We start from the raw sequence: 15245 nt of genomic DNA, 5'->3' as shown, positions 1-15245 counted from the left end.
CTTTGCACGAGCTCACCCAGAAAGGTAGCAGGAGCCAGCCAACGAGAGCAGATGCAGTGCTGTCAAATAAGATGCAGTATACGGTCAATTTAACAAGGGCAGTGGCATCTCTTTGAAGCTGTCTAGACGTCACTATCACAGTAAGAGCTTCATATACTGTACATCTCCTAAAGTATCGGAAAGGGAACAGAGATGAATTATTTTAAGGTCTTGGCATGTTGATTTTTTTAAGATGAGTAGATCCTTGTTATTGAGCTTTTCATCTCATGATGAAAAATGGAACAGGTTTTTTTTATAACAGGGTTTCCTTGGAGTCCTGAATCCAGCTGGTTTCCTCTGTCCCCTTAAGTAATAAAGAGCTCTTCACAAGGGAAAGGTGTTAAATCGATCCTGTTAGGGTGTATCTGCACCAAGTTATTGACTCTCTGTGGCCTTCAGCTGTTGGCAATTTAAAGAGACAGAAGATATGCTGGATTCCAGACTCTCAGCTCCTGTCTGGGAACTCCTCTTCTAGGTCTGTCATATAATACAGAACACGCCAAATGGGTAGTGTTAGTTACACTTCTCTGTTATTTCATTTCTTATTTGTGTTTTATTTGCATTATATTTGTTTAGAATTACTCTGTGTTTATAGTAATGTTAAACTGTCAGGTACCATTGCATTGCAAATGGGCTGGAACCTGAAAGAGAAGATGTTTGGGTGGAATCTCCTCTGTTCTCTGTAATACATTTTTTCAGAACTCTTTCTGGCTTCTCCATTCAGTTTCTGCTTATTACCTTTTAGAAATGTGTTTATCAGAAATAACGAGTCAGTTGTGCAAAAGACTTCTAATAGGGAACTAAAGCTAATTGCAGATTATGTTCAGTACTTCTTTATGTAGGCAGTGTTTTTTACTTGCGCTATAGATTTGTGAAGTATGTTGTGAATTAAATTGTCCCACTGTAAAATACTGAACTCTTCATGGGTAGTTATGAATATGTGGGAAAATGCCTATAAATATGTAATTACATCCTGAGCACATGCATCTCCTGCGCTTATTAGCCATAATGATAATACATCTTGTTTTGTTACATTTACATGGGGAATAATATATTTGTACCTTGAATTTTTTTAATTACCTTGTGAGGTTAGTGAGAGAAAGCAGGTGAAAATGAGACACACACCTGTTGTAATTGAATAATTGGCTCTAGAGGGAGGGAGAGGAGCAGATAGGAGAAGGAGAAGCTCTGTGTGGAATAGGACACCCCCTGGGCTCGTTTGCAGAAACCTTCAGGTAGACGGCTCAGACTGTGGGATGTGATGTAGGAGGGCTCCGTTAGAAAACTGGAATCCCTCTTAATTCGATGTCAGACTTGCTTGATCTGGAGGTGGCGTGACACTTCATTCTTCTTTTTTTCCCTAGTTTGGAAGTTGTCTCGTTAAACCTTTGGAGAGTTCGGATATTCCCAAGTACTTTCTGCTTTAATGGAGCAATGAAGTGAGGCAGGTTATTCAGCGTGACACCCGAAAAACGCGTCTGTAGGCCATTTCCCTGTTGGAAGCGGTGCTTTGTCCGGAGTGAGGTGGGGGCCTGGCTGGTGACGTGTCCCCGGTTGTGTTGCAGAGGCCGTGCCCGCCTGGCCTGGGCCGAAGGCGTCGCAGTCGGCCGAGCAGCTGAAGAACGGCGGCCTGACCCCCTTCACCTCGGCCAGTGCCCACTTGTCCTGGTCTGCAGAACCTTCCCCGGCTCCGTCTCTGAGCAGCACGGGCCTTCCCCAGGGCGAGGAGGTAAGGTCCTGCTCGCTCTCGGCTGCGGGGGGGGGAGAGTCTCCTGGGGGTACGTTTGCTTCAAAAATGTTTCAGGCTGTGTGTGTGGTGGGGGGGTGGGGGGTGTACACACAAATTTGCTTCTTTTCATCAGAAAAGGTTCAATCTTAGCTTGCAGGCATAATGGGTTAATGAGGTATCAGGCTGGATCAGAGGGTGTTGGCGCCCGCTTAGATCCTTAGATGTAGGAAGTCCAGCAGCTTTTGTGATCCTAGAGCAAAAGCATGATTATTGTGGCTAAATAAGTGTTCTTTTGATGGTAGCTGCTGTCTATTCAACTTCTTGCATTACAGTGGTTTACTGGCGTGGATTTTGACATCTGTAGACTCGCAAGGTGTGTATGTTTTAATCCTAAGTGTACTTATAGCAGTCTTGTGCAGCAGCAGTATATTTTGAAATCATCCACAGAAATGGTGATGTTGGTGTGTTCTTTCAGATTATTGTACCGAATTTAAAGCCTAAGGTTTGTGCCAGATTGTTAACTGTTTTAAATATGTATGTAGTACTATTTCGGTGAAAAAAAATACTTGAAATATCTTCACTACAGCCTGGTACAGATAGAGCGGACAAAGAATTAATCTGCTTATGTTAAATTTGCTTTCTATATGAGATAGGAGTTCCATAATTCCTGTCTGTCTCGCTGCTTATTATCCAGGCTTTATTGGTTTGCTTCGTTACAGTCCTCCCTGCAATCAGATAAGTTGTCTATCTTCATTCATTTAATTTGCTTTGCTGCCACTGGAGAGAGGTTTGCTCTTATCTTATGGTCCGGCTATGATAGAAAGTGTTTGTATTTTGAAATATATTTCATCAGAGTTGCAAACTTAATGCCAAATCTCTGCTGGTTAGCCTGAATCGGAAAAGCTTGATTCCTCGTGAACTTTGGTTCATGTGTCTGAGGTGAGGTTTATATACATATCTTCAAACACAAAGGTTTGCGTGTCTCTGGTCTGTGTGTTCCAGCCTAGCATGGCCTTGTCTGTTTTGGATCAGAGCTGCCATCTGGGAGGCTGTCTAGCTTGATTTTTAACCCAGAACTGGTTGTTTTTGGTCATTCTTGTAGAGTGCGTTTGGGCTGTCATTTCTTTGGCTTAACGTTTTGTCATAGCCTTGAAGGGCGATCCAGAGCACATTCCCACAGGATCCCAACTCGACGTAAAACACAGACATAAAACAATTGTACACAGCACACACTTGTGATTAGTGCATTGACCCTTTGTGTGTGATTGCAACAGGCCAGTACAGTGCGGTGTCCATGTGTTGAGTTAGTGGTGTGCACGCTCTCTGTGTTTCTTTTGTTGTTCGTATGGACCTCTGTCAGTGTTGCCGAGTCTGCACCATGAAGTGCAGGAGTCTGCACAAATGAAGGGTTTGTGTGTTGATATATCTGTGCGGGTTTTCATGCCATCCCACCTTAATTAGTTAATCGAAGCCTTTTCATTTTTCATACATTCATTTTTACTTTTCGTGCATTTCAAAAAGAATTCCGAATGTACAGAGTGTTTTCTCAATCAACACTATAGATCATTATAGGCGTGAATACTGTAAGTTTGGAAGCTGTCAAACCTGTTTATTTAACAAAGCTCTTTGGCCAAGTGTATTTCAGTGGTTTATTCTATTATGTGTGTTAGTTTCGGATGTTTTCTAGGTTTGAAAAACTTGTTTTGTTTTAAAGATGTGGTTCCAAGTCCAATATGGACTACAGTCTTGTCATAAAAATATCACTGAAAATATTACAAATTATTGCCATTTACAGTACACTTTGTTTCTGATACCAAAACAATGTAAGTAGTTCAGACTGGTGTTAAAGTGAAGATTTATTGAAAATGTTTAATAATGCAGACTTAGACTCAATTTGTTTAAATATGTCTTCTAAATATTATTGTAACTAAACGGATGTTTTTTTCCCCAAAATGATTTTGATCATTTTTAGTATACCAGTAGTGGGAAACGTCACTGTTGTCTACAGACGCTACTGTGAAGCAGGAGTGAATGACCTGAAGCCAATTCGAGTGAAAAAACAGCTTTCAAAATTGTGTACCACCAGGTGGATTCCAGTGGTACTACAGCTGGAGAAATACAATGGCTGAGAGACTGTTAGTTCATTTTGGTTAATGAAACATTTGACTTTAATTGCACTTTCAAGCATTATCACTAAAAGTAATGACCCAGAATGTGTTTAACACCAAGAGAGCTGAAGTCTGGGCAGAAGTCTGTTAAGGCCCCTTTTCCAGTCTCCACAGAAACAGCAGTGTGGATGAAGAGAGGGTGATCGTCAATGGCTTAGCTCACTTACAGCGGGCAGGGGCAAGCAGCACTTGGGGGAAGACTTGCAGTGGAATCTCAGTCCATATTTTGCACTTTTTTATGTTTCTAAATAAACACAAACCCCGTCTGGGCACTGTTGCAACTGCTGGCTCTTCAGTTCCTTTAACGAGGGCCTCCAGCCAGACGGAAACAAATATATTATTAAAATTGACTCCTCACAGCACACAACATGGTTTTTATTCTAATTGTCTCTCTTTGGGGTATTATTAGTTTACATAATGAGCAAGAACATACGGGATATTGTAAAGAAATAATGTATTCTTATCCTAGAAACAAAGACTTACTACAGAAGAATGCCCATGGGGTGACTGAATGAGTGATTGAGAAAGTATTACTGACTGCAGTTCTCCAGACCTCTCCGGAGAGGTTACTGTGCTACCAGCAAGATTCCATAGAACTCCAAGAGTCTTCACACTTGACCGTGTCCTGTATTTTCTCTGGGTCTCTCTTGTTTTTGCTCAAAGCTGAGGGATTTACGTTTATCTTTTAACAACAGGGCTGTTGCCGGATTGTACGCTCAACGGTTAGCCCCAATAGTTTTAATTTTAAAACCCGTTCTGGTGTTAAATATTAAGTTTGATACGGATTAGGGGTTGGAAATAAGGAGATGTTAGGCGTGGGAATTGCTTTTTCTTGCAGATGGGAAAACAAGTCCCAGTAACAGGAGATTGTACACGGGCCATTTCATTTTCTTAGGATTTCTTAGTTTTCAGCTTTTACCAGTTTTGGCCATCTTTTACATACTCCATGAAACGTAAAGGTTCCCCACAGTGCTTTCTGACGTGTGGTTGTCTGGTGGGCTAGTGCAGTATGCCTGTGTGAAAGGCGGATTGCATTATATTCAAATAGGGCCAGCTGCCTCTTTCACACAGGTTTGAGGGCTGATAAAATCTAGTGGGTTTGTTGTTTTTTTTTCATTGCACATCTGCGTGATGCTTTTTGGAATGTAAACTAACGCAGTGTAGTTCCTCAGCTAGCGCAGTGGATGGTGCCAGAGATCACAGGATCTGTGCTCTGCCTTGGTCAGAGCCAGGATGCTGGAAGGGTCAATCAGTCACTCCCTGAATAAACATTGACTTGCTTTTCTTGGGTAGGAGGGGGTCATTTATTTTGCCTGTACATGTATGTGCCATCTACAGAAATACATGCTATATATTATAATTTTTTTACTTTGGGTGTGATTACATATATGAACAACCTGCTTTAGAATTCTGGAGCTGCAACATCTCTCTCTGAACCCGTGTTTCAGCAAGGAGGCTGGAGAGGCAGCAGTGCAGTGCAGATCTGCACTACAGTTTTCTCCTGTAGGTCTGTGTTACAGATGTGTAGTTCAGGCCGCATGGATATTGCGATATTACTTGCAGGATATTGTCTTTGTGAAATATTCTGTTTGAATTCCTCCTGCCTTAGCAAGCACAAGGCAAGGGCACATTGTAGATCACATATTTTGTTTTAGATTTCTATTAAGGATTAGAAAGTTTGACTTCATGGGGATTTTTTTTTAATGTACCTTCCAACAGCTTATTAAATCAAGATTATATGTTCTGTAGCTACAGTATGCCCGCACACATTTATTCATTGCTTTTCTTTGTATTCTAAGCTTTTGTTGGAGACCAGTACTGTATATCAGCTTAGGATATTATCTTCCTCTTTAGTTTTAACATATTACTCCTTACCCATTAGCTGACAAGCCATATTATTTTAATGTAATTCATTAATCAAACAGAGCTGGAATGTTTTCAACAAAATAAATTATATTTTACGTCTGTGTTTCCATCTCTGGGTTTTGCATGTGCAGGGAGAGATTATTCAGAATGAATAATGTGAATGTAAAAAGTGTATTTGACTGTAAAAATCAATATTCCATGCCTGTAATAAATACAAGGAGAAGCGCTTTTGTTCTGTGTGTTAACTAGCACAGAAGTCATTCTCTTAGACCAAAGAGGAAAAAGATCAGTCCAGCCGAACCCGCAGAGCTGTGTTATCTCTGTGTGTTGGATATTGAATATTCAACATCATGGTGCAGTCTGCTAACACATTTATGAGCAGCTGTCTCCTTCATGATACACCACAAATACTGACTGGAAGCCTCATCCTTCTAGGCCTGCCATGACTATGCAAGTAAGTAGGAGGATAATGTTTTATGAGTCATCTGCCTCGTTCAGATTTCTTACTGTAAAATCCATAATGTTACCTAACTTTGAAGTATTTTTAACTTCTTACCTTCTGCCTCCTCAGAGAGCCCCAGTTTTGTGTTGTGATTGCTTGTTAGAACTGATTAGTACCACCCTGACGTATTTCAGAGAAGCCTAATGCACCAACACTCCGTTTATCTATACAGGAGTACGGAAGCTACTTCACATGAAAGGGCTTTGTAGAATAAGAGACAAATGTCAAACACATTCTGCCCTGAAACCCCCTTTTTATATTCTGTAAAATCCAGTAATAGGGGCACTACTGCACGTGCATAAACCCTTTATGAACACAACTGATGGGATTATGGATTTCTCTCCCTTTGGGCACAGCTGGTCCAGTGATGTCTGTCACTCATAAATTGGATTTCAAAGCAGTAAATGTCACTGTGCTATAAAAATAATGTAATAGCACTTTCAAAATGACACAAATCTCACGATTACAGTAATCACCAATCAAAATGGCATGAGATAATACTTTTTTTTGTCTGCACTTACTGTATCCAGTAGTAGCCCTGGGCATTGAAAACCCCCTTTTCTCTCAGGGTGCGAACCAAGCTCATTGACGTGATTGACCCCTGTGCAGGGCTATTGACCATAGAGTCTCTCGAGCACTATACCAGCCTACTAGCTGCAATCTGTTCCATTTACATAAGACCTTATAGCTAAGGATCGACTCAATTAATGATTTCACAAAAAATCTGAAAATAAGTTTTAAAATTCTTCCTTTCAAATCACGTGAAAATATTCCGATCCATGCATCAACGGTTGAGTGCTTCGGTCTGTCTTTGATGTAACAAGAGAGAATGTAAATGCGGGTGGGTAACAGTCAGTTTGCAGGTTTATGTAGGCTGATAAAATAGAGTGAAGCCAACATACAAATCAAATTAAGCCAAGTGTATTTATGTGAAGCAGTTTCTAGCAAGAACCTTATATGCTGACGTTGGGGAAACATTTTATTCATCTTGCAGTTTGATTCTTGACTGGTTCAGAATTGCAAATCAAATGAAAATGTTTACACACCAAAAAATTAAAATAAATGACTGTACAGTACCCTCAAGGTTTGTAAACATTTTGCCTGTGAGGCCAACGGGAAATTTCCGATATGAAAAGGAATGCTTTTAAAAAGATTTCCTTACTTTTGTATGTGCAGATAAATGGACATGAGGCTCTGTGCAGGAACATGAGGTGCTCTGCATCCTTGATCTCTGAAATCTCAGAAAGCCTCTTCTTTTAGGGTTTGAAACAACTAATTCCCTACATTATTCTCTAGACTGCTTTTTTATTGTCTTAGACTTCAAAAATTAGAAATGTTTAGATACTGGGCTTTTAAAATTACATTGTTCATATTCTACTTTAATGCACATATTGTATTACATGGCTGCAAAATCCCAATAGTTATTTTTGCTGTCAATCTGTGAAAAGTGTTTACTTTTTGGAGCCCTTACTTATGTGACAAGTAGATTGTCTTTAAATTATAACTGTTTAAAGTATATCTGTTTCTGTATATACAAGGGGTGATCAGATATGGTACCGTTAGGTCAACAGTTTAGGTGGCAACAATGTGTTTTTGAACCCAAGAATAGCCTATATGAACTGACTTAAATTTTATACTGGGACAGCACAGTATTTCATAAAAAGGGCCCTTTGTCATCTACTGTATTTTTGAGAGCAGTGTTAGCTGTGCTGTGGTAGAAAATTCAGATTATTCCAGCTTTTCTAGCGTTGAGGGAGGTACATAAGTAGAAATAAACATGCATTGAGGAGCTTCATTGCGTCGGTGTCTTCAGTGGTTCTTTTCAGGCAGAGCTGGATGAGATCCTTGGATCAAGGAGCAGTCAACAAACCAAACGGGCTAGGAGGGACTGAATGACTCCTCTCAATGCCTTCTCTTCGACCGCCAGTCCCACAGAAGGACAGAACTTACGCTTCCTTGGGTGTTAGAGGGATTCATGCACTGTGGCCAGTGAGATACCGGTCGGTGCAAGGAGATGACCTTACGGCACATTGCAGAGGGGCCGCCCCAGGTCCCGCGGGGGCAGACATGCTCGTCAGAACCCCCGCAGGTGACGCACACCCTCGTTCACCAGCACTGCTCCTGGGCGCCCGACCGCTGTCACGCCACTGCCTCCTCAGCTGGTTCTGCTGGGATGTTTTGTTCCTGGCTCTCTTCTCGCAGCCGGACGATTAATGCCTTTGTTCCTTCAGTTCACCAACAACAGAGCGAAGCGAAAAGATTGCAGAGCCTTTGAATGGAATCACTGGTGCTTCCGTGACGTTTTCTTTCCTTGTGGTGAAGAGGAATTGCAAAGACATTATGTGGTTCATGTATAATTGATCTCTTTCAGGCTCCAGGAATTTCTACAGTTACTTCTGACATGGCCTAAGGAGCCATCTGTGTTTATTTCCTTTCATGCAGATCCTTTTTTGTATGCATGTGTTGTTACTGCTGAAAGTTTTTTTTTTTTTTTTCCATTTGAAAGGCTTGTTTTGTCTTTTTTCCAAGTGGGCTTCGTCTTCTTCAGAGCAGCCTGCAGGGCAGATGTGTCTTACAGCACGGCAGCTGAACGCTGCATCTTCGGAGCGTTGCTCTCAGATGATCTCTGTAGTCCCTTGTATCCCAGACACCCACCTATTCACTCCATCAGAAAACACTCAGTGAATCTTTCACTACCAAGGACGCTTGTACAACATAGTGAGAGCAGAGCCTGAGGTTCAGTGGAGAATTTATCTCCTTGTAGCACACCTGGCCAGCTCTTCCAGAGCAGCACAGAGAGTCTCTTGAGGCAGCGAGTCTCTTCATACTGGTACCTGTTTCTCTTAATCCCTTTGGGCTTGAAAGTAAATTTGTCATGCACAAACCTTTGTGGTGAGAGGGAAAAAAGCTTAGTGTTGTGTTGTGTTGTTGCACTACAGCACGTTGTACGGTAAGCAGCTCTTATTATGCTCCTGCAGATTGAACTCCGCAGTGTGGTCTTTTGAAGATAATCCTGATGCTGTTGTTTTGAAGTGCTGACACTGGTGTGGAGCAATGGTCAGGGCACTGGACTTGTATCTGGATGGCTGTGGGTTCAAAACCCAGAGGAAATACTGCTGTTGTCACTCATACTGCTCTAATACAATACTCTCCTGTATAAATGTATACTAATATCAATTTCTTTGGAGTGAGCCATATATATTAATTAATAAGTCAACTTTAGTGTTGAGCTCTTGGCTGTAGTTGACAGGAGTATTTGTGCAGTTGATATTTAGACCCATTCTTTCAAAAGCAGATGCAAAATACATTTGAAGAGGTGTTACCACTCTGTGTCAGCCATCCTGTAATACATTAAATACACTAGAAGCTAGTGTTCAAAATGTAACTCTGTTGGAGTTCTGGATTCTGCAAGGTGGGCTTGTTCTTGTCAAGACAGGTGGTTTTATCCAGCTCAAGAGGAACCTCCTTTTATTTCTTTTATAAGCCTTACTACAGGAAGAAGAAAGTGTTCAGCAATACCTTAACAGGCGAAATATAAGTGATCTCTTCAAAGTGTGCAGGTAGAAGAATTGTGTTTGTAAAAGCCTTTGCTCTTGGGAAAGGAGGGGGGAATTAATTCTCCTCTACACAGCGGCTCTGAGACTAATAGACCCGAGCAGATTAGACGGCCTCGATTCTGCTGTGCAGTTTGATTAAAAGGAATGAAGAAAAATCCCTTCGCGTAACCCGGCTCTGCGCCGGTGTGCGGTAATGCAATTCCAGCCTGCCTGCTGGAGCAGCCGGGGGTCGAGAGGGGACGTGGGGGCAGGCAGTGGGCTGTCGGGAGATAATGGGTTTCTCCTTTCGGAGCAGACAGGCTGAGCACTGTGAGGTGGAAAGACGAGCCGAGCCTTCCCACCCACGTGTTCCAGTGGAGCCTACGTGAAGCGGAGAAACGTGTTTGAAAGCCGCCCACCGGGACACGGTTCAGGAGGGACGGCCTCTTCCGAGCTGGGGGGCTCGTTGTAATGAAGCTGGCCGATCCTGGGCGTCACGGGACTGGCTGTGCGTGTCTGTGGTGGTGGAGGGAGGGGGCGGCTGTAGGATAAGGAACCATCGGCATCACTGGGTCCTCTTCCCACGCAAAGAGGAACAGCCAGCAGCCGGCTCAGAGCTGCACAGCCTTCCCTCGCCCTGTGTCTCCGCTGGCTCTCCTGCGCTGCCGTCGGCGAGCCTCTCCGCTGGGGCCGCTGCCGGCGATGAGGTCCACCTGGACGCACAGCACACCTGTCCTGACCCAGGCTTGCAGTGTAAGTCTGTGTTTCCAGCAGCAGGGGGCTTGTGGAAATGACTGCGGTGATGCACCAGATCGTGCAGGAGGAGATAACCGTTTTATTTGAGCAGCAGGAGAAACAAATGCCATGGGGGTAGCCAGGGAGGAATTCAGATTTAGCATTTAAGAGTTTGCAGCAGTGGGGTTTTTTTTTTGTAAAAAAAAAAACTAAATCAATAGGTCCCGAGTTAATCTGTAATGGGGAAAAAAAAATCCCACGAACGGCTGCAGGAGTCGGTTTAATTCCTTGTGTTTCAGTTAGGGTTTTGTGAAGTTCAGTTAAAGGAATAACTTCTGATTTTTGTTGGAAATATATTTTTACCGGATGCGTTTCAAACTCCTAAAACTCCCATTGTACCATAAATGACTTCTTCTGTACTGTAAATGCTGCAGCCTGACAAGTTACTGAGTGGTTATTGTCAGTGTTCTCCCAGGTCTGGCCAGTGTGATAGTCTTGGATTTACAGTTGTTGTGCTGTTTCCTAGTGAATTGGAAAAGTTGTATATTGGACACTTCCAGCAAACGTCTTTTTTAGATTTGGTCACTTCCGAATAGATTTCAAAATGAAGTGTTGAGATTATTTGAAAACTTAAGTGTTGACTCTTTTTTTTCTAAAACAAAGCTTTTTTTTTGCGTTCCTGAATGAGTCGTTTGTGCCATATCATTTTGCAGTTTGTGTCTGAACACCCTTGATTTTTCTGAACCTGTAGAACGTTGTTATTATTTCTTATTTTTCAAATTTCTGCCATTTGCACCAATTATAAAAATCCAATGTCAGTCTTCCTCACTAGTTGTTTAATTGATTTAGCCATGTACCGTACATACAGTACGTGTATGTTCTGTGTAAAGGCTGTCAATTCAACAGAGCACCTGCACGGAATGGATTGTTACTTACGGACAGGATTGTTTATATCAAAGCTTTGTGAATTCTGTGAAAAGCAACTGTTGATCTAATGCTGTGATGATTGATGTGGCTCTGTGTTTGATCAAGTAACCCTGAACTGGCTTTGTGGTTTCAGTCAGTCCATTTGCCAGACCAGGAGAAGTTCAGTATGGAATAATGACAACTCAGCCTGAGGTAGTATAGTGCTCTGTGATTGTAATCAAGTATAATTTACAAATCCATTTTAATCCTATGGTAAAAGCACTTGGGTAGAAGTATGCTGAGCCAGCTTCATGTATATACTGTGTTCATAAATATGTGAGGTTTGTGGCTGTCATAACGTTTGTCAGATACCCTAACCTTCAAGAAGTGTAGTAAGGTATTTTTTTATAAGGTACATTTTCCTGCCTCAGTAATGTTGACGATTCATTTTTCTGGCATTTGATTTGTGTGCAGAACCATAAAAACTGAGCTGTTACATTTGCCCATTGCTATTACAGTTCCACTGCAAGCTTTCAGTACTGTACATAGCCGAGAGCCTGAGAGACTGTGTGCTCTGTGGCACTGCTCTGCACTGTATGCAGCACAGTGCAAGAAGCAGTGCACTGTAATATGGCTTTTTCAGGGATGAGCTTTCTGAATTCCCCTTCACTGTATTTTCTGGGGGGTTTAAAAAATGGAGGGATATGTTTTTATCCTGCAAGCAGTGTCATTTGACTTATGGAGCTGCATGTTGATCTTCAGCTTGGTTCTTTTCCAGCTCCCAGGGTATAGACTTTGGTTTAGTATTATTAGAGCACTGCTTTACTCTTAAAGAGATCCTACAGTATGCCCATTTTAATTATGCTTGAGTCGTTTTCCGTTTGGTGTTTTCTAACTCTTCTTTACAATAGAGTTCGCTGGACCAAAAGACAGGCGTGGGAATATTTCAAACGACTATCTGCGATGTAGTATGCAGAAACGGCTCTAATATTATAATCAATCGTAGGCATTGTCTGTACTCTAATATTATAATCAATAATCAAGGCATCTGTTACATTTTGAAAAAAATGAATTCCAAATCTGTTGGTCAAGAAATGTGAATTACTGTTTGCCAAAACAATTATTCACCTACTGCGTTTTAAAACAGGTAGATGGATTTTTGCAGCATGTTCGGTTAAATACTATTAATTGAAAGTTTTCTTCCAAATTTGCATGACTTTTTCAAGAGTGAACCATGAATGGTATTGCCTTAGGAGTAGATGTAGCTCTGAAATACTCCAAAGGAACTGGCTTTATGTGTCCACTCTTTCTACTTTGACAAATCGGTTCGGATTGCATAACTTAGACCTTCATGAGTGAATTTAAAGATTCGTTTTTAGGATAACATGAGGTAGGTTTCCAATGGGCATTTTCACCACGAGAAGCCTGAACACATTATCATAGTTCCCCCTTCCGTATGAGGTCTTATCAGGCTGTTGAGAAAAGGATTGATTTGTAGTCTCACAGTTTATACCTTCTCTAACTTGTCACCTGCCCAGCTATTTCTGAAATGTGTACAACAGAAATAAAGAGCATTGGATCAGTGGTGGACAAAAGACTAGAGTTCTCCAACTACAAATGCCGAATTCCCCAAACTCGGACTGTATGTGACAGAGCCCAACCTCAATAAGGTGGCTCACAGGCACATATTAAAACTCGCGATGACACAAAACAATAAGGTGGAAGGAGTCTTTAAGTCCTCTGAACAAAGACGTGCACTTCACAAATCCCAACAGGCACCTACCATTGTGAATCCCTTTATATAGCAAACATTCTTTAATCACACCCATATGAGACTGACACTCGAGCCTTCTTGTGTTCCTATATACAAGCATTAAAGGCCTGAATTGACCTCTATTTATTGGCAGGTCAGCTGTAAATCAGTATTTTCCTGACCTGCTCTGCCACAACGTATTATACAGGCTCGCTCTCTGATGTCGTTTAGTATTTTTACCATACCAAAAAAGACAAATCTTCTCATTTGTGGGCTGACTCTGTGTTCCTTTTTTTAAAAATTATTTGTGATTCATGATTTGCTTCATCATTATTGTTGTTGTCCAGCACCCAGCTCCAGAGGCCATTAACCCCAGTGAAGAGGTGACGGACACCGAGGACAACGAAGAGGAGGATCTAGGAGTCATGGATGACCAACGCAGCATCATCCTACACCTCCTCTCGCAGCTCAAACTGGGCATGGACCTCACCAGGGTAGGTACGGGAGCCCACGCCATCCCTGCTGTCTCGATCTCCCCAGGATCGAAGGTCTGTTGTGTGTCGGATCTCTGAAAGAGGAACATCTTGCCTCCTGAGTCCATGTGTGTATGCAATCGGGAGAACACTGCATAACTTGTCTAGTCTGGTGGCGTTGTGCGTTGTGCTCAAGCAACAGCTATTTCAATATCGATGGCAAAATCTAATGCCCAGGAGATGCGAGTACTTCCTAAGGTGGACGTTCAGCTTGTTGTGCCACTCTTTTCAGAGTGTTTTACTGTATCTGCCAGTGATAAATACAATTCTGATATTGAGTAATTTGGCAAATATTGATATATGCTGAATATATGATGCAGAGAAACTGTGTGACTTCAATCCATGACCTCCTGCGAGGTCTTATTTAGTCTGCACACACACCTACACGTATACAGGTTTAACTCTCTGCTGTGTGTCCTCTGCGTTGTTATTTTTTCATGTGTCGACTTCATACTGTGGTATGCAATCTGCTATTTTGTGTGAGGTTGCAGACCATGACTCTGCCTGGGCCAACATGCAGTCTTGCCCTGCCCATTAGTGAGGGCTGGGGGAGGGATTCAGAGTTTATATCGCAGGTCTCGTATGCACGGCTGTTAGTCTCATTTTGATTTGGACCTAAGCTATTGCTAAGAGCTCAGACTTTTCTCTGCGTAGTAGAGCTTTTTCTGCAGTGGTTCATCCCTATAGAATTTTACAGACAGATTTTATATGTTTATACTATAATAATTAGAAAAACATATGGATTATTTAATACAAATATGTAATCATTGTTTCGCCAGTAGATATTCTTTGTATCTGACTTAGAACTCCATATTGATTCTGCTGTATTAATCTTAGCTTTAATGCCCTATATGTGCAATCATTTATAATTCAGATTCAACATTAAAAGAAGTACAAAAAGATTACATTCTTACAGGTCTGGCATTTCGTGAAGTTCGCCTCGGAGTGCAGTTTTGGAGGACCGGATTCGAAATCTCTGGGAAAACGACAAAGGAGAAAATAAGACACCTGTGACAGACATAGCTTGAAAGAAGAGCTAATGGGGTCAAATTCAAAGGCAGCTATTGTTTTCTATTTAAAGCACATGGCATGTATCGAGAGAGGCCAACCAGCAGTGCTTGTCTTGCTTTTTACATATTTGCCAATTAAAAAGAAACCGCGGTGAGAGTGAGCATGGTGCATCTCTCCAGTCACTCAGCCCGCATTCTTTCTTCTTCCACAGAAAATAACCAGTCAATTAATGAAGTGAACATAAGAAAAAAACCCACATGCACATACTTTTTAACGGGCATTCAGAGATTTTTACTCCCAGGCAGTGATGAGCTGAAGCCTGCCAAGTGCTAGTCTCGGTTTTCTGTGCATTGGCCCCTGGTTCGCCGTCTACCCTTTCATTCTGATTTTGTTTGAGCTCCTGGGTTTGAGTTGGGGTCACTGTAGCCCGGGACTGCTTAACATGCCACCCTCTCAATCCTGTCCAT

General features: G+C 41.9%; 1 protein-coding gene across 4 annotated transcripts in view; it reads left to right on the top strand.

The window, feature by feature from the left end:
• osbpl10b (oxysterol binding protein-like 10b) overlaps positions 1-15245 on the top strand; it is a 75638-nt gene that overhangs the window by 40994 nt on the left and 19399 nt on the right. For all 4 annotated transcript variants that reach the window (XM_006635615.3, XM_015357001.2, XM_015357002.2 and 1 more), the window contains exons 6-7: positions 1605-1768; positions 13582-13728. In XM_006635615.3, coding sequence (XP_006635678.2) covers positions 1605-1768; positions 13582-13728 — 311 coding nt within the window. The remainder of the gene's footprint in view (positions 1-1604; positions 1769-13581; positions 13729-15245) is intronic.

Source organism: Lepisosteus oculatus, chromosome 10, assembly GCF_040954835.1.
Source record: "Lepisosteus oculatus isolate fLepOcu1 chromosome 10, fLepOcu1.hap2, whole genome shotgun sequence".
NCBI lineage: Eukaryota > Metazoa > Chordata > Actinopteri > Semionotiformes > Lepisosteidae > Lepisosteus > Lepisosteus oculatus.
This window is presented reverse-complemented; position numbering and strand designations above follow the sequence as displayed.